General features: G+C 35.4%; 1 protein-coding gene across 4 annotated transcripts in view; it reads left to right on the top strand.

Moving 5' to 3' along the window:
- CREBBP (CREB binding protein) overlaps positions 1-19,876 on the top strand; it is a 170,751-nt gene that overhangs the window by 117,332 nt on the left and 33,543 nt on the right. For 2 of the 4 annotated variants that reach the window (XM_072603295.1, XM_072603278.1), the window contains exons 9-17: positions 799-916; positions 1,283-1,475; positions 2,191-2,244; positions 8,463-8,587; positions 9,209-9,397; positions 11,450-11,866; positions 12,421-12,600; positions 13,210-13,396; positions 18,667-18,785. In XM_072603295.1, the coding sequence (XP_072459396.1) occupies positions 799-916; positions 1,283-1,475; positions 2,191-2,244; positions 8,463-8,587; positions 9,209-9,397; positions 11,450-11,866; positions 12,421-12,600; positions 13,210-13,396; positions 18,667-18,785 (1,582 nt within the window). Of the gene's footprint in view, positions 1-798; positions 917-1,282; positions 1,476-2,190; positions 2,245-8,462; positions 8,588-9,208; positions 9,398-11,446; positions 11,867-12,420; positions 12,601-13,209; positions 13,397-18,666; positions 18,786-19,876 lie in introns of all 4 variants that reach the window. The other 2 variants (XM_072603285.1, XM_072603273.1) reach the window with 1 other exon arrangement.

Genomic DNA, 19,876 nt, shown 5'->3' with positions numbered 1-19,876 from the left:
CTTCTTCCCCCCCCCCCCCCCCCCCCATTATGGCACCTTTAACAGCTGCAGAGGAATTACCTCTTACGTCCGGAAGATAAAAAGGACCATTGGAATTACTGATGAAACTCTAAGAAGCCTAGAATTAACTGGATCACCCCTAGCTCAGTGTCTCTTGTGGGACCTACAACTAATCTGGACTGGAAGCAATTGATTTTCTTTATGGGAAGAGAGTATAATAGGAAACATGGGGAGAGAGGTACAGCACATAAAGAGGGCATTTTAGTTATCTGTAAATGTCTGTAATGTAAATAACTAATGGTATCAATACAGTTTTTAATAGAAAGATGTATTAGAGGTATGAAAATGAGTTTAGTTTTCACCTATGTTTGAATAAAAATTTTTTTAGTTTGTTGCCGTAATCTTCTTATACTCATTCCAAAGCTTTAGGGTACCATTGGTCGGTGCCTAATTATTTTTCACCATTAAGTTGAAAAATTTAAGACTTACCATCCATAAAAACTGTCTTCCGGATTACTTTTAACAGACTATTCTTGGTAAAGCAATTATGTTAGATTAGTCTAAACTGGGTGAAGTAATATGATAATTTTCAGCATAGTTCTTAATGAACAGATACTTGCAGAATATAGTCATATGCGCATACACACTCACACTCCAAGCTATAGATCTGCAAAATCTGACTGTAGTGTAGTCTTCTGATACTTCTCATTTGTAGAATTTATGTGAGCTTGCTTAGTTATTTTATATGGATTATGAAATTATTTTAAAAGTGTGTTGTTGAATATTTCATTCTTTTAGTGTCCAAGCCATCTTTCCAACACCTGACCCAGCAGCCCTAAAGGATCGCCGCATGGAGAATTTGGTGGCCTACGCAAGGAAAGTGGAAGGGGACATGTATGAGTCTGCTAATAGCAGGGTAGGTTTCTGTAGGGATTTGTAAAACCTTGGCATCCAGCTATCCAGGCAGTCTGAAATGTCTTGAGTACCTTGTTATAATTATGGAATATATAATGAATATGCCTTTTTTATTGTGAGATAGTATTGATTGAGTCAGTATTTTGTCATTCTGATTATATTTCAGTTTTTGAAGTAGTAAGAGCATCAACAAAAATTCATGCTTTTATTTCAAATTAAATGTATATGACTTCATCTTTTTTTACGTATAAGGTACAGTTATCTCTTTGCAAGGATTTCCTTATTAATTTCTCTTTCAGAATATCTGGAAAAGATGAATTGTTTTGTATGGAATAATATCTAAGTACTTTATTGAATTTTTTTATAGGATGAATACTATCATTTATTAGCAGAGAAAATCTACAAAATACAAAAAGAATTAGAAGAAAAACGAAGGTCTCGTTTACATAAACAAGGGATCTTGGTTAATCAGCCAGCTTTACAGACCCCAGGGGCTCAACCCCCAGGTATTCCACAAGTTGCTGCTGGCATGGGCCAGGCTCAGTCTGTCAGACCCCCAAGTAAGTATTTATTCTTTTTTCATCCTTCATTCCATATGTATGTTTTTTTAAAAAACATTTATTGATATGTATAGTTTTTACAGAAATTTATGGTTCTTTCTACCATAAGAACATCTCTTATAACAAAGGTTTTAAAAGTGAATGGGGCATGGGGAGGGAGCCATTCAGCAACTTTTTATTTTAGTGTAATAGTGTAATAGTATATGCAGTGTTCACCAATAATCTACCTCTGCAAAGACAGGAGACAAGTATATTACTTCTATTCTTATAGACTGGTAGTCTATGCATTTCATGTTTTCTGTTTTCTGTGCTCTTGGGAATCTTCACATTTTGGGTTTAATTTTCTTCTTTGCAAAATGGATTCAATAGTATCTATCATGCCTACCTCAGAATTGTGAAGTTTAAACAAGATTATTTTTATATACACACACACACACACACACACACACACACACATATACACACACATTGTAACCATAAAGTGTAATTATTTATTTTTATCACCATGAGTAGAAACAACCATGATTTTGATTATGTATTTGAATATTCCAACTTCTTTATAGACTCTTTAAAACATGCTCAGTATGGTTATTTTATACCATATAGTGTACCAGCAGACCAGCTTACTCTTAAAAAAAATCTTTGTCTTTCCTTTCTCATGAATAACATTCTTTATCCTACATTTTAAAAAGTGTTTCTTTTGTTATTATTACAGATGGACCCATGACCATGTCAAGTGTGCCTATGAACCGCATGCAAGTTTCTCCAGGTTTGTAGTTGTTCTTATGCGTCTTTATTTTAAAGTACCAAAACTCCTTGGTTCTGGTTTTCCTTTTTTCATTTTCTAGTTCTTCTTATAATTTTTTCTTTTCACTTTCTCTCTGTGAGACTCTTCAACTATGATTCAGTTTATTGAAAACTCATTGTAAGTGCACAGTAATTTATTAGACAATATTGAAAGAAAGTTGTAGTAGATATGATTCTTTATATGCCTTTGGGATTCTTTTTTTTTTTTTAATCTAGTGTTTTTTAATTAATTTATTTGTTTTGAGTTTTCTACAATCACTTCCATAAGTCTTAGATTTTCTCCCTCTCCCTCACCCCTCCCTCTACAGGATGGCATGCAATCTTATATAGGTTCTACACACACATTCTTATACACATTTTCATATCAGTCATGTTGCATAGAAGAATTAAAATGAATGGGAGAAACCATGAGAAAAACCCAAACAAAACAAAATATAACAAGAGAAAATGTTCTACTTTATTCTGCGTTCCCATTCCATAGTTCTTTCTCTGGATGTGGATGGCATTTTTGCATCGAGTCCTTTGGGAATGTTTTAGGTCCTTGCATTGCTGTGGAGGGCTAAGTCTACCAGAAAAATTCCTCACACACTGTGGTTTTTACTGTACACAGTGATCTCCTGTTTTTGCTCCTTTCACTCAGCATCAGTTCATATAGGTCCTTCCAGGCCTCTCTGTGGTCTTCCTGTTCATCATTTCTTATAGCACAATAGTATTCTATTACATTCATATGACAACTTGTTCAACTGTTCCCCAGTTGATGGGCATCCCCTTGATTTCCAGTTCTTGGCCAGCCTTTGGGATTCTTACAGTCTTATGGGGAAGATAGAATAGTTATGTGTAAGTACATAATGAATGAGCTTTTATTAAATGCCTATTTTGTGCCAAGAACTCTGTTAGATATTTGGGATATAAATAAAATGAATCAAATAATCCCTACTCACAAGAGGCTTACCTTATAATGAGGGAAATAACAAATACAGATGTATTATATAGAGATTAAGCATGAAGTTGTTAAGTACAAATAAATACCAAATAGTTAAATACATGGTAGTTTGGGAGAGAGAGCATGGGCGTTTGAGGGGAATTTGGAAAGGCTTCATGCAAAATGGTACTTGATCTGAGTCTTAGAAGATGAGATGGACTCTGTAAGGCAGAGATAAGGAAGGATTCCATTTCAGGCATATGTAAAGGCACAAGAGTAAGAAATGGAGAATGTGAAGACTAGAGGGAAGACCAGTTTGGCTAGATCAGTAGATTGTGGGAGGGAGAGTAATGTCCAGTAAGCCTTGGGAAGACAGGTTGAGGCCAGATTGTGAAGGGCTTTAAAAGCTAAACAGAGGAGTTCATATTTTGTCCTAGCAGCCATAAGAAACCATCGGAGTTGATTGAATAAGGAAGTCATATGGTTAGGTTTGCTTTTGGTAGCAGTATATAGAATGAATTGGAATATTGAGAAAGATGAGGCAGGACAAGCTAATTAAGAAATGTTACAGTAGTCTAAGCAAGAGATGGTGATGATGATGATGTGAAGTAAGGGGAATAGCTTTGTCAGTGGAAGGGATAAGATTCTAGAGATGTTGCAACTGAGGGGTTATGTGCTTATAGAGGATATGAGACATCAAGGATAACGTCAAAGTCATGACCTTGTGAGATTAGAATGATGGTGTGGTGACTTTGACCAGAATAGGGAAGTTTAGAAGAGAGATGGATTTGTTAGGGGAAGAAAATTCGTTGAGTTTGAAAGTCTTTGGTCTATAAATTTAAAATGTCTCCTAAGCAGTTGGTTTTGTGATATTGTAGCTCAAGTGAGAGAATGGGGCTATGCTTACACATACTAATGTATATATATATATATATATATATATATATATATATATATATATATATATATATGTCTGTTATTATCTGCATAAAGATAATTAAACCCATAGGAGTTGATGAGGTTACTGATAGAATATAGAAGGAGCAGAGCAGAGGATTTCCCATGGTACCATGGGGGGATACCCACCATGCATATTCCCCACTCCTGGCTTTTTAAGTGTATAATTTGAATGATGAGTCAGCAAAAGAAGGTGAGAAGGAGTGGTCAGATGTGTAGGATAATCAAGAATCACAAAAACTTAGATAGGAGAGAGTATCTAGGAGAAGAGAGTAGTCCACCGTATCAAATGCAGCAAGTAAGTCTAAAAAGAATCAAAACAATAACTTCTAAATTTAGTAGTTGTTTTGTTGGAAATTCAGCGAAGATGAATGGTTTTATGATTTTGGAATATGGAAATAAAGGCATTATTTGAAGGGAGAGGTGGAGGAAATGACAAATACAAAAACAGTTTTGTGAGGAGGAAATCAGTTTAGTTAACATTGTATATGGGTTAGTTGGGGAAGGGAAAAAAAAGATAGTTTATCTAGATAGCTTTGATAGGTGAATATGCTTAAACTAATGTTAATGAATGTGGAAATGGTAAACAGTGGAAAAATTGCCAATACTGGGAATAGTACAGTTGAATATGAAAATTGGAGGAAATAGATATTCAGAGAGATACCACTTTGGAATTCTCATGGACCATGTAGGAGTAACAAGAATATTTACTAAGGGGCACTCATTTTAACATGTATAGGGATTTTGCTAGAGAGTTGTTTTTCTAGATAACTGATACTTACCATTGTATAAATGGTTTTATATGTTTGTAGGATTAGACAATAATAGTTCTTAGTCAGGCTCATCTATTTTGAGCAAAATTCTGCAAAATAGGTAAACAGATCTTTTTTCTCATATAATAGAACCTCTTGCCTGTGAGGGGGTACTCTTCAGGAACTAAATATATGATGGTGAAACTTGAACAGTAGCAAGTGGTTTGTGGCATAAATTGTTATTATATATCTTTCAAGGTATACCCAACTATTAGGAAAATTCCAGATTGAAATTTTCTGCAGAAGGCCTTCAGCTATGAACTTTCAAGGAATTCTAGTTCTGTTGATCAGGTTGTGTTAAATTGGAACCCCAGTGTTAACTGGATCATAGCCGTTACAGCAGAAGAAACGTCAGTCCTCAGTCAAGTTAAACATTCTTTAATTTGAATGTCGTCTGGTTATGATGTTGATGCCCTTTCAACATCCTAGTCAGCTTTCTTTGAATTACCCTTTTTCCCATCACTATGTTTCCTGAAACAAGGCACCCAGAACTGACTACAATACTGCAGATGTGGAATTGCTAGGGCAGGTTACAGCAGAACTGTCACCTGAATATTTCAGGACACTGCTTTTGTTGATGCAACCTCAAATAGCATTAACTTCTTAGCCTGTTGTGTTACATATTTAATTCATTGAGCTTTTATTCTACTTAATAAAATCTTTTACGTCTTTTTTCACTTAGATTGTTCTGTAACCATGCATTCCCTATCCAGTTTACTTCAGTCTTAGGAATCTAAATATCAGTCTCTCCCATGAAGATTTTGGGGGAGGGTGGCGGCTCATCCTGATTTATAACATTCTGACATGTTGGATTTTCTTCCCAGCTTTATGCTCTTGGCAAAATAGTTAAGCATATCATCTTCATTCATCCCGAACATTGACTAAAACAAGAGTAGAGCATTCCACTGAAAACTCTGTACAGGTTGATGTTGATACTTGAGAGAATCCTTTGGGATCAAGCCATTTAATGAGTTCTGAATTTATATTAGGGTTCTATGTACAGTCTAGTGCCATCCTTGGGAATAATACTGGATTTCTCATTCTGAGGACCTGATTTTGAGTTATGATTGAGTCATTTTTGACCTATGTAATCTTCAGTAGTTTACTTCACCTTTCTTACCTACAGCTTTTCCATCTTTTTCAGAATACTGTGAGACCCTTAAATTCCTGGGGAAAACACAAGGGTACAATATTTATGAAATATGCTCAGTCTGGCATGACATATTCTCAATAAAGTTGGCTCTTAGTGATCATCCTTTGTTTTTCTAAGTGCATGTAAAACCATTCCTTTAATAATTCTTTTTAGAATTTTGCCAAGAAACAGCGTCAGACTTGCCAGCTTATAGTTTGCAGATTCTCTCCTCTTTTTTTGAAAATCATACCATTATCTCTTCTAATCTTATTGTGCCCCTCAATCTTTTTGTGACAGCCATTATGTCTTGCGGTTCTTTTGGTCCTAAAATGTAGTTTGTCCAGGTTTGATAACTTCAACTCATCAATGGCAGTAAAGTATTGTCTTAGAGTCTCTAGATTTATCTCGATAATTATTTTAGCGTATCCTTTTCAGTCCGAAAACTTTTCCTTTCGTAGACAGAACAGAAGCAAAATAAGTGAAGTAGTTGTACTTTCTTTCCATTTGCATTAATAAATCCATAGGCTCCAGATATAGCTTCAAAAGCCCTTGTGTTCTGTGCATTCATTGTCAGCCTCAATTCATTCTGACCTTTAGTATTACCTAAAATGTTTTTATAGGCCCCATGCTACTATTTTCATTTATCCTCTATTCGCTGCTATTGGTGTTCATATGCTTCAATGAATAAGAGATCTCATCAATTTGAATATTCTCTTCAATGAAGCAAAACCCATTTTTTAAAAAAAATCGGAGTTGGTAGCTTTTACCCACACTTTTAAGTTACCTATATATCTGCGTCAACTTTAGTTCTCCCATCAGAAATGACTTTTTTCCCATGTTAGAATTCAGACTTTCCTCCAAACTTGTTTGTTTTTGTCCATGACACCATCATTTTTGCAATTATCCTTGGTGTTGTCCTTGTCTCTTTTCTCTTGTTCTTTGTCTCCCATCCTCTTCTTTTCCTCCAACCCACATATTCCATTGGTTGATAAGTCTTGTTATTTTTACTTCCACAGCATCTCTCATATCTGTCCCCCTCTCTTGACTTGAGTCTCCATCCTCATCATCTCACCTGTTGTGTTGGCCTACCTGCCTAACTGTTCTTTTACCATTCTTCCACCTTTTCCAGTTTATCCTGTGCACAGTTGCAGAATTGATATTCCAAAAGCAGAGATTTAACCAAGTCATTACACCACTCAAAATTCCCAATTGTTGGTAGGATGAAATTTAAATTCCTTTGTCTGACATTTAACACTCTCCAAAATCTCTGTCTTACAATCTTATTTATACCTTATTCTCCTTAGTCCAGTTCATAACACATAAGTAGGTAATTCCTAAATACTTCTTGACTTGACTAAACTTGACTTCTCTCTTTCTTCAAAGCTTCCAAAATGAAGTCAAACTAGTCAAACTTGCCCACATAAAAACTATGATTTTTCTATTCCCATCTGCTTCCTGTAACTTTGTACAGGCTGTGTCCATTGTGAAAATCATTGTGCTTTCTTCACCTTCACTTCTTAGGATCCCTGGCTTTTTCAGAGAACAGTTCAGTTGCTTCAACAGCCTTTTACTGATTCACAACCCCTAGTTGTTAAGTGTTCTCTCCTGGAAATTGGATTATATTGCTCAAGTACACTTTATGTTTACACCTGGTATATGCTCTTCACTACCCTCATTGAATGTAAAACTTCTAAAGGGCAGAGATTTTTGTTTTTATATCCTGAACACTATGCATAGTACCTTGCATATAGTCAGGTGCAAATGTTTCAACTCCTTTTGAAGACCTAATTATAATAGATGGAATTTAGCTTTCACAGGTTTTTAACGGTTCTCTTCTCTTAATCAGAATGATCCCCAGCTATCCCCAAACAATTCAAAGATTCTTCTGACAGATTATGTTCTTTTTCCACTACTGTTTCATTTCTTTTCCATTGCCTCCCATCTAATGCCTTTCCTAGTCTTTCCTAGTACTTCTTCCTGCATAGGAAGTTTATTCTGTTTTGCCACCTGCTAGTCTAATTTTTCACTATTTTCCCTACTTTACTGGTCCCTCCCTGCTCATTCCTCTATGATTTAAGATCATATCCCACATATTTTGTACTTTTTCTTCATTTGGGAAGCTTTGAAAAATCAGGTAAAGCTCTCTATTATCACCACCTTCCTTTCTCCCCATCCTTTTTATTTTTTAAATAAATTTGTGGTTCCCAGTATTCTTTGACAAGGAAAATGTAGGTTGAGTGATGACCATTTCATGCTTTATTTTACTTATTTATTTGTTTTATTCCTAGGTGGAAATGTACAGATTATTTTCATGCTGATATGTTACCTAATAATCTGTTTTTGGTACATCTTTTCAGGAATGAATCAGTTTAATCCATTGTCCATAGGAAATGTTCAGATGTCACAAGCACCCATGGGACCTCGAGCAGCTTCCCCAATGAATCACCCTGTCCAAATGAACAACATGGGCTCTGTTCCAGCGGTTTGTATTGAAATTTTGAAATGGTCCTACTTTTCCAACATATTGATTAATTGAACTTTGAATTTCCTTGGTTTTTTAAAAAGAGGATTTGAAAAGTTGGGTACTCTTTAAAGAACATGTGACACCTGTTCCATTGAATTTGAGACAATTTAAATTTCCTTTAAGTCAACTCTTTCAGTGTTTTTGCTCTATGATCTCTGACTGAAATATTTTCATTATTTTTAAAGATGCAAGTGAACCTTGAACCATATGGGACTATGCAAGGTATAGGATTATACCTTTGTAATATAATACCTTTATAATATAGGAATGAGAAGTTTTACGTATATAATTAGAATAAATGAATATGTAGAAAATGTTGGTACCCAAAAATTTAAATTCCTTCTGATGCTTTCTAAAAAACTTAACTCAGAATGAGTTACAGCAGTATTGATAACTTTAAATCAGTTTGATGTTCATTTGTAGTTCTATACTGCCACCAACTCCTCGGTATAATGAGTATTCATTTTAAGGCTCCAACTCTGATATTCTAGGATTCAAGTATATTCAAAGAATATTTTAGAATAGAATGTTTTAGAACTTTTTAAAATCAGTTATCATACCTTATTTGTTTACTTCTAGATGGCAATGTCTCCATCTCGGATGCCTCAACCACAGAACATGATGGGAGCTCATTCCAATAACATGATGGGTCAGGCTCCTGCCCAGAGCCAATTTTTGCCACAAAATCAGTTTCCATCATCTGGTGGGGCTATGAATGTCAGCAGTGTAGGAATGGGTCAGTCAACGGCACAAGCAAGCGTAGCACAGGTAAAAATTAATTGTGACATATGGGTTTTTAAATACGCTTAGATGAGGGTCATGCTTGGTCTTATTTCCTTAAATCCAGTTTCTTTTTTAGAGATTGTTTCTTTAAAACATATTTGTTAGCTTGTTTTTTCCCACTTTTTCTATCTGTTTTACTTAGATGCTTACTCAATACTAAATTGAATGAACTTTCAATGAATAATTTTGTTACTTATCTTGAGGTGTTAAAAACTTCTTTATGGGTCAACTTCATATAATACTGTTGTACGGTGACTTTATATGAAAGGGGCCTAGATTTAGACTGTTGCTGTTCAGTTGTGTCTTTGTTTCAAGTGTGTCAGAGGTTCTCTATGACTCTCCTGGACCATATTGTACATGATGTTTTCTTGGCAAAGATATTGGAATGGTTTGCCATTTCCTTCTCCAGTGGATTAAGACAAACAGAAGTGGGCAGCTAGGTGGTGCAGTGGATAGAGCACCAGTACAGGAGTCAGGAGGACCTGAGTTCAAATCTCACTTCAGACACTTGATACTCACTAGCTGTGTGACCTTGGGCAAGCCACTTAACCCCAATTGCCTCATCCTGGGTCATCTCTAGTCATCCTGATGAATATCTGGTCACTGGATTCAGATGGCTCTGGAAGAGAAGTGAAGCTGGTGACCTACACAGCCCTCCCTCACTCAAAACACAGTCAAGTGCAAGTCATGTCATTATTTCTCTGATGGCACGGTCTTTTTTGGCAAGGAAGGACGAACACACATAAGACAAACAGGTTAATAGGGAATATTGAAGAAACTTAAAAGGAAAACCAAGTCTTTGTCAAGTGATCAGTTCTCATCTTGGCAAATTATAGCTTAATGAGCAGTTGTGCAAAAGAGACCCTTAAATACACACTGAGTGAATTTTTTTGTTTGTTCATGTCTTCTCCACTTCAGTCTAGGCTCTGGGAGGCAAATTAAATAAGGGATGTTTCTGGCCCTCATTGAGCATGATCTTGCAAGGGATATGCAGAATATATATATACAGACACACAGACGCACACACTTAGCTCTAAAACAAAATAGAATATAAAAGTGCTAATAGAGTGCTTTGGAAGCCCCAGGAGAGAAGAAAAAGAATTCATGGAGAAAATGACATTATGAACTGAAAAATCGAATGATACGTAGGATTTTAAAAGGCAGATATAGAACATGGATATCCTAGATAAAGAGAATTCTGAATAGTGATGGAAGCTGGAGAGTATGAAATGTGTACAAGGTAAACCGAATAGTTCACTTTGGTCAAAGCTAAGAAAACAGGGTATGAAATAGGTTGAGGAAAGTCTGCATAGATGGAAAGGAGTTAGATTATTAAAAGTTTTTACTGCTACAGGAAGAAGTTTCTATTATAGAAGCATTTCCTTGTGCTGAATTTCTCTAATGTAATATTTTAAATTAATGATAACTGGCTTATTCCAGCATTATGTATTGAGTTGAGTAGTTTTAATCCTTCTACTTTTCGTTTTTCTCTTATATTGTATCAAATTACCATTGTTTGAGACAAGTATAATTATATTTTTTGAGATATGAACCATCTACCTTTCCAGAATTTAATTCCTTTTTGTTTCCATGTATGATATTATAGCAGAAAGCATATTGAACTAGGAGTCAGAGACCAGAATTGTAATCCTAAGGATTTGCCACTCATATACTATGTGACTTTTGAAGAAAAATAATAATTCCTCACATTTGCTTAAAACTTTAAAGTTTGCAAAACATTTGTATCACAAGTCCCTTGAGGTAGGAAGTTAAAATAATATATTCTCTCTTCTATATGTAAAGAAAATTAATTTGTGAGAGGCATTAACTAGTAGGTTAGCCCTGATGACAGCTCTTAAGTTTCTTAGATACCATCAAACCTGGCTCTCCCAACTCTTGAGTACAGTCTATTATGCCTGCTTCATCTGAAATCACTGAACTTCTCTCGTCTTCAGTTTCCTCATGTGTAAAATGATTTTATCTCTAAGGTTCCTTTGCAAGACAAAAGATATCAACGTCTTCTACTTTCTTTAGCAGGGACAAGTGCCAAACACTGCTCTTCCTAACACCATGAATATGCTGGGTCCACAGGGTGGTCAATTGCCTTGTCCACCAGTAACCCAGTCCCCTTTGCATCAGACTCCACCTCCAGTTTCTACAACAGCTGGCATGCCACCTATCCAGCATCAGACACCTCCTGGAATGACTCCTCCTCAGCCAGCAGCCCCTACACAACCTTCAACACCAGTTTCTTCTTCAGGACAGACACCTACTCCAACTCCTGGCTCAGTACCTAATGCTACCCAAACACAAAGTACCCCTACAGTTCAGGCAGCAGCTCAGGTCCAAGTAACACCTCAGCCTCAGACACCTTTACAGCCTCAGTCTGTGCCCACCCCACAACCATCTCAACAGCAGCCAACATCTGTGCATGCCCAACCTCCTGGCACTCCGGTGAGTATCATGTACTTTTAAATCATCCAAATACAGAAAGACTAAAGAAACATTTTCCATGTAAAGAGTAATCTTCACTAATACAGAGAATCATAAACCTTCAGTATTGGTTTATGGGATGAAATTCATTTTGAGGTAACTAGTTCTGTGACAGCAATCTCACAAAATATCTTTAAACCTTTTTTTATGTTGATGAATTTTGTTTTGACACAACTGCCACTTCTCAACACTTCAGCCCTGTACCCTACAGCACCTTCCCTTTAATATAATTGCACAAAATAATGTAATATAGTGTCTTTTTGAGACAGAAGCTTTACATTTGGCTCTGTGTTCATATGTGAGCCTCAGTCAGGAACAGTAGACTTTTCTTGACTCTTGATAACTTTCACTGACTAAAATACTCTACCCACTTCACTGTTATTTACTGTCATAAAGAATATGTACAATGTGTACCCTGCTCAATTTGAAATCACCTTTATCTTCATTTTATTCTCCAAGGATAAGTGAATTGTCTATTTACCTTATGATTTTAGTTTGTATATTTTGTGTCAAAGCTTTCCCAGGCAGCCGCTAGCATTGAAAATAGAGTTCCCACTCCAGCCTCAGTGGCTAGTGCTGAAACCAATTCCCAACAACCTGGACCTGATGCACCAATGCTGGAAATTAAAACAGAAAGCAAACCTGAAGAAACTGAGCCTGATCCTAGTGAAACAAAGGGGGAATCTAGAACTGAGGTGCGTATAGTTTCTTTGCAAATAGGTATAATGTGATACCCAAATTTATAGCGTCATTAAAATGTTCAATAAAAGGTTGTTAACTAAAGCTGCATAATTAATTTCGTTCCCTTAATATATGTAAAAATATGAATTGTAAAATGTAATATATGGAATTATTAATTTTGCTACATGACTCCTATATTTTCCACTTTGAAGTCCACTCCAGGCTTTAAGTTAAAGTAATTCATTCTTCCTCTTTTTTATTTTCAACTCTTCCAATTTAGACTTTGGAGTATGTATTATGTTGTTATCCTAAACTAACAGATACTGTTACCTTATGTCTGTTAATAAAATATATTTTTGTTCCACATTAAAAATGCCTGAATAACAGCAAATGAGTAGCCTATATTCGTTTTAAATACTATAGTACTAGGTCTTTCGAGAAATCAGAGAGTGTCATAAAATTTCTAGGACCAGATAATGTAATATATTGTATCCTCGCTAAAAAATACACCATTATGGATACGTGGGACTTGATGAAAATTTTCTATTTGGGTAAATTTTTACAAGCACATACATTTTGTGAAATCTGTCTAAATATCAGGTTTTATTTTCGTTTTTTTCAAGATGGAGGAGGATTTGCAAGGGTCTTCCCAGGTAAAAGAGGAACCTGATGTAATAGAACCTAAACAGGAACCAATGGAGGTAGAAGAAAAGAAACCAGAAGTAAAAGTGGAAACTAAGGAAGAAGAGGACAATAGCAATAATGGCACCACGGCCCAGTCCACATCACCCTCTCAGCCTCGTAAAAAAAGTAGGTAGATTTCCATATGGTGCATTGAGCTGCATTTCCACACTCTTCTGTAATCCCACTCTAAGGATTAGATTCTGGGAACATTAAATGTCCCCACCTCCTTTGCTGTTTTGCCCCCTCACTTGCCGTTCCCTACCCCTCTTTCTAGATAGCTTCATTTGTCTAGAAGATTACAATTCATGAAAACAGGTAATACACTAAAGTAAAGAACCAAATTGTACATTATTAATGAAAATATACATGGTAGAGAAATAAGACAAGTTGTGTTCTTTATTTTTATTATGATTTTCCACATGGAAAACACATCTTGATATCTTCTAATCTCAACCAGTTGTTCTCCTCATGAGAAAAGTCCTTTACCTTCTCCTTTACCATAAATTATCTGTGGTTCAATGACTGCCTATAAGCAACAAGCGCACCTCATTGAATTAAATGGATTTCCTTTTCTTTCTTATATTGCCATTTGCATTTATTTGTTTATGATGTATTTATTTAACGTGGTATTTTTAAATCACTCTGCCAATCACTGAGGGTTTACAAAAATAATACAGTCACTCCCTTCAAGTTGTTTATCATACAGTTGGGGAAATTAGCCATACAGACATTAAAAATTGTTAAATAGTAATATAAGAATGTGATATAAAAGATGTCACAAAGGATGATAATGATTGCCAAATAAGTCATGCCAAAAATAAATGCTACAGGAAATCAGGAAAAGGAGAAATCACATTTGGCTAGATTTATCAAGAAGAGTTTCATGAAAGAATTAACTCTTTAGCTTGGCTTCTCCAGCTAGAATCAGAGGAGAAGAGAAAAAATAGAGCAATTAGAATAGAACAGAGTATTCATGGAGTAGGGAGAAAGAGGTACAAAAAGCTAGGTTCTGAATGTCTTAAGTTCTAGACTAGACATTTGAATTCTGTCATTTACATAGTGGAGACCCTTTATTATCCTGATCAAAGTTATATTTAGGAAGATTAATCTGAAAGTAACATGTATGTTGGTTTGGAAGAAAGCAAAAAGACTGGAGATAGGAAGACCATTTCGGAACCAGCGGGAACAACCTAAAAGCGTGTGATGAGTGATAAAAACTGGGGTGACTCCAGAAAGGATTGGATAGATAGAACAGGCATTTCCAAGAAAAAATTTAGAGACATTGGTGGCTAAGTAAAAGAGGGGCAAGGAAATTAAGAAATTATATAACTCTGGGGTATTAATGCTTAATGGCTAGGAGATAATAGTACCATTGACTAAAATAGTTAAGTCAAGAGAGGGATTGAGGGAATGACTATAAGGGTCTTTTTAAAAATAATGAGTTTGAATGACCAGAGCTAATGGAAATTTCAGTAAGCCATTATAATGACTTCAGTTCATTCAAACATTTATTAAGTCTGATACCAGGCCAACTCCTGGCAGTACAAATAAGGAAAATAAACAGTCCCTGACCTTAAGGAGCTTTCCTTCTACTGGAGGAAGACAACATGCAAAGCAGAAAAGGGGACTGGAAAGATGGAGCAGAAAGGAAGCAAGCTGCTGAAGGAAAATAGAGATTTTCCTGCAAAGTTCTGAACCCTCTATCAAGGAAGACTTTCTTTATTGCTCCCCTCTCCAACCCTCAGTCAGATGGGAGAGGTAGTGAGAAAATTGAAAAGGTATTGAATTTCAAAACTGAATCAGTTTTGAAATTTCATATGATCTGCTTAATGAATGAATGAAAAAGCATGCAGTAAGGGTCAGCCAATCAACTGGAATTTGGAAGTGAAGGCTGCATATAGAGACATTTGTGACATATTATTAGAAGTTTCTTTTCCTCCCTTTCCTAGTGAGAAAATAAAATCTTACGTTTACTCTTTAGAACTTTATATAGTATCGTCACATATACTACACATATAGCACCTCATCATTAGCTAATATAATATCCAGTTCTTTCTTTCTCCTCATTTCTTCATTATTTTTTTAGTGTCTCCTCTCAAAGGAAAGTAGGTAGTTGAGTAGATAGAACCGTGGGCTAGGAATCAGTAAGACTTGAATTCAATTCTAGTCTCCCACACTTAGTAACTGTGTGTCTCTACACAAGTTACTTAACCTTTGTCTACTTCCTTAGTGAGGAAGTGTGGCTAATGATAGCTACCTCCTAAGGTTTCTGTGAGAATGAAATATTTGTTAAGTACTTAGCAAAGTTCTGACCCATAGTAGGTAGGTGCTTAAAAAAATGCTTATTTCCATGCTTCTTCATTATCAAGAGTTATTTTAGTGCTTAGTTTCATATAGTGATATTACCTATCATTATGTATTAAACAGGTACTTTCCAGTTAAACAAGCTAAGAGATACAGTACTGACAGACACAAGGGAGGGAGGGAGGGAGGGAGGGAGGGAGAGAGAGAGAGAGAGAGAGAGAGAGAGAGAGAGAGAGAGAGAGAGAGAGAGAGAGAGAGAAGAGAGAGAGAGAGAAGATAAATGTCAGGGTAGAATTCTTAAGGGCAGTAGCAGTGAGGCAGTGTTTTAAGTACACGTAAAGACATTTGCAGATATGCTGAGGAAAACTTGACAGAATTCTATTTGGATAGGATGAAATTGGAGAAAGTAGGTAAGCTTTAAAAAAAAAACAACGAAAAGATGAAATGAAAATAAATAGAATTTCCTTCTAGTTATCACTGCCATTCCTATCCAGGATTGTATTTTATGGACATGGATAGCTTTTTGGTTTTGCTTACTGTTTTTTATTTGCCAATTTTACTGGATAGATTTAAAGCAGTTGCGTTAGGGAAGCAGTATGAATAAAAGGACAAGTATGTATTAAGCGCCTCCTGTGTTAATCACGTTATAAAAATATCATTTGATCCTAAAAACAACCTTGGGAGGTAGGTTCTATTATTATCATCCCTACTTTGCAGATAAGGAAACCAAGACTTAAGTGACTTGCCCAGGGCCATAGAACGAGTTAGTGCCTGAGGCTGTATTTGAACTCAGGTTGTCATAACTCCAGCTTCCAGTGCTCTATCCCCTGCACTACCTAGTTGCCCTAGGAAAAATTGTTAGACTTAAGTTAAAGGATTCTAAAATTTATTGTTAAAAAGCTTCCTTACAGATCACCTAGTTCAACTACCTCAGCTAAAGAAATGTAAGGTAACTACAGGGGTCAAGTCCTGGTGCCTGTATTTACTATGTGACACTAAGCAAATCACTTAACCTTCTGAAGTCTTTCTTTTGGTCATCTATAAAATGATTGTAATTATTGGAACTACCTACCAAACAGAATTGCTATGGGGAATGAACTTTATAAATCAGAAAATATGACTAGCAAAACTACTAAGATCATCTTCTGAAAAAAACAAAAAAACAGGAACTACATCCTAATCAAATTTGAACTAAAATTTAATCACTTACTTTGTGTAACATGATGCTGATAATTATTATTCAAGGAACTCACCATTTAATTAAATAAAACATTTAAAAATTATATAGCAAGAGACTTTTAATTACTCATGACACATAGAAGATAATTCATGAGGAAATATGAGGGAGTATGTATTCTGTACTCCATACTCCTTATTCCCTTGATTAGGGGCACTTTGAGGGTAGGGATTATTTTATTTTGTTTTTTCTTTGTATCCTCCATATTCTTTCATATAGGGCCTTGTACACAATAGGTGTTTCAAAAATACCTACTGAATCATACAAATATGATTTTACATGAAGTCCTTTGTATTGATCCCTCTTTATAACAGTGAAATAATATTAGGCTAGGTTTTGTATCTCATAGTCATGGTGATAAGAAACTGTATTGTTGCAAACATAGATCACCATGCTCCCAGTTACGTCCCCTGTCCCTGAAATGAGATAATCTTTGAATGGAAAAGAATATATTTGTATATACTAAAAAAGTAAAGGCTTTTTTTGGATTTTTGCATTTGCATTTTTTTGCAATTTTGGACAATATGATTAGGGAAATGGAAAGTATTGAATCTATATGGTACGGGAAAAATCCTTAAGCTTTACTTCAGGCAAATTTATTTTTGTTCGTATTTCAAATAGAATCAGTAGAAGCATTCTGGATTATATCTGGGTAATAGCTATGTTCTAGTAGGAAGAAGAATAAGTAGCTGGGTAGCTGCCTTCAGATTTCTAAAGTTACTGGATGCTTCATTATTTCCATAAAAGAAAAGTTAGTGAAGTTTTAGTACAGAACGTAAATGTTTAGATTGAATCAAGAATGTGTTTGATAAGACATGGGCAATGAAAACTTCATTATGTAATGTAAGCATTAGAACAGGTATTTCCTTTCTTCGGTGACTGACATTGGTGGTTTGCTTGAGTTGAAAAGTTCTGAGCCTAAGGAGAGACACACTAGCCTGGTTCAGGCATTCAGCAGGTTATATCTCCCTCCCGATTGACACTTGAGCAGCTACAATTTAATTAATCGCTGAGCAAACTCTACAAAGAGAGATACCTGTTCTGCAATATATAATCTAGATTTCTAGTAGCACTTAAAGATTAAGTGACTTGCCCAGGGTCACACAGCCAGAATTTGTCAGATGCAAATCTTAACCCATGTCTTTGTGACATTATTCCATATCCACTACTTCAATAATAATCCCAAAGATAGTTTGATGAAACTTTTGGGTCATCTTCAGTTACTGTCTTATGTCATACAAACACTGACAGCCACCCTCATCCCTCCACATAATGGAAAAGTCTTAAGAAAAAGTCTAGGTACTCCTTTTGAGATTAAAGTAAATGGACCTGCCTTCCTGTATAATATACCAACAGATATGTAATATGTCCTCCTGACATCTTGGTTTACTTTGCAATAATCTGCATTTTTAAGCCAGCTTTGCCTGCATTTTGTGCAGTCAGGTGTTTATATTCTTAGTTATGTGGGGAAAAAATCATAGAAAATAGAAGAACTCAGTCTAACAAAAATTGCCAATAACTATAGGTAGAACTATAAAATTTTTTTCAGGCCAAATATTTTTGTAGCTTTAGTATTTTTCAAAATTTCCTAGAATTGAAAATTATCTATATTAGGTCTTTTAGGATAATTTCAGGAGCAGTTTATTGGGCTTAAGTATTAGTTCTTAATATTTGAATAAGATACTGTATCGTGTACCACATATTACTATTTCATTATACAATCATTTCATTGAAACACTTAAGTGTCTAAAAATATTGTGTATTTGAGTGACTTTATCACTAAGAAAGTGATTTAATCTTAAGGTTCTAAGCAAAACTTTTCAACATTTACTTTTTCTGTCATTGTTTCCACCAGTCTTTAAGCCAGAAGAGTTGCGACAGGCTCTCATGCCTACGTTAGAAGCATTGTATCGACAGGATCCAGAGTCTTTACCCTTTAGGCAGCCTGTGGATCCTCAGCTTCTAGGAATTCCGGTGAGTTGACAGTAAAAATGGATTCTCACTTTTCAAATATATATTAAGAAATAGCTTTCCTTTTCATTTGTTAATGTAGGGTATTTATGGTTGGTTTTATTTACAGTGGTTCTAAAGTTGCTAAGACATTTAAAAATAAAATCTTTACCCTCCACCTTTTTCAGCTAATTCCTGATATTATTAGAAAGTTCTTCAAAGAAGTATTTCTAAACTTTGATATTCATTTGAATACACTTAGCCTCTTCTTGAAATGTTCTATTCCTTTTTCATGGAGTAGAATTATACCTCCTTAAAAAGGTGATAGATTTGAAAGACTTTCAGTAGTTTTATTGACTAAATCCTCTGCACTGAATCAAGTTTTGCTGAAGAGTGACTAGTGTGGTATTGACATTCTGTTTTCTCTTTTATTACCACAGCGTGATATGATCTGCTGAGACTTGGCAAATATCTCATTTGTGATAAAAATTGCAAAGTAGATTTTATGTAGACCTTTGACTATTTTGTTTAGTTGATGAAATTTTTAAAATTAAAAGCTTACTAATTTTATTTAACCTTCCATTTTCAGTCTGATTTTTTTTTTCAAGTGATTACTAAAGTGACGATGTGTCTAATGAATAGTAGAAATTTTGCTTTTGCGGTACAACTTTTACAGTAAAAGATTGTTTTCTTCATTCCTTTTTTGTGGCACAGTTTTTCCTCTCCAAGTATAAATGGTTGTTTTTTTCTTAAAACACTTGAACCTGGAGTTAGAAATCCAGTCTCAGACACTTGCTTGTTGAGCAAGTCATTTGACTTCTGTCTGCCTCACTTACCTCAACTATAAAACGAAGATACTAGCTACTTCCTTTTAGGATTGTTGTGAAGATCAAATGAAATAATGTTTGTAATATCTTGGTGATGAGCATGGTGCCTGCGACATAACAGCTGCTCAATAAATGATTGTTTTCTCCTTCTTTCCCTCAGTGGGGAAATGGACATTTGGGACTATGCTGGAACTAGGGACAAGTGTCTCTCAGATTCTGAAATAGCCAGTTCTAATGGAAGGTTTCGGGGAACTTCACCAGCTCCGCCAACAAGGACTGTTATATTAA

Source organism: Notamacropus eugenii, chromosome 1, assembly GCF_028372415.1.
Source record: "Notamacropus eugenii isolate mMacEug1 chromosome 1, mMacEug1.pri_v2, whole genome shotgun sequence".
Classification (NCBI taxonomy): domain Eukaryota; kingdom Metazoa; phylum Chordata; class Mammalia; order Diprotodontia; family Macropodidae; genus Notamacropus; species Notamacropus eugenii.
This window is presented reverse-complemented; position numbering and strand designations above follow the sequence as displayed.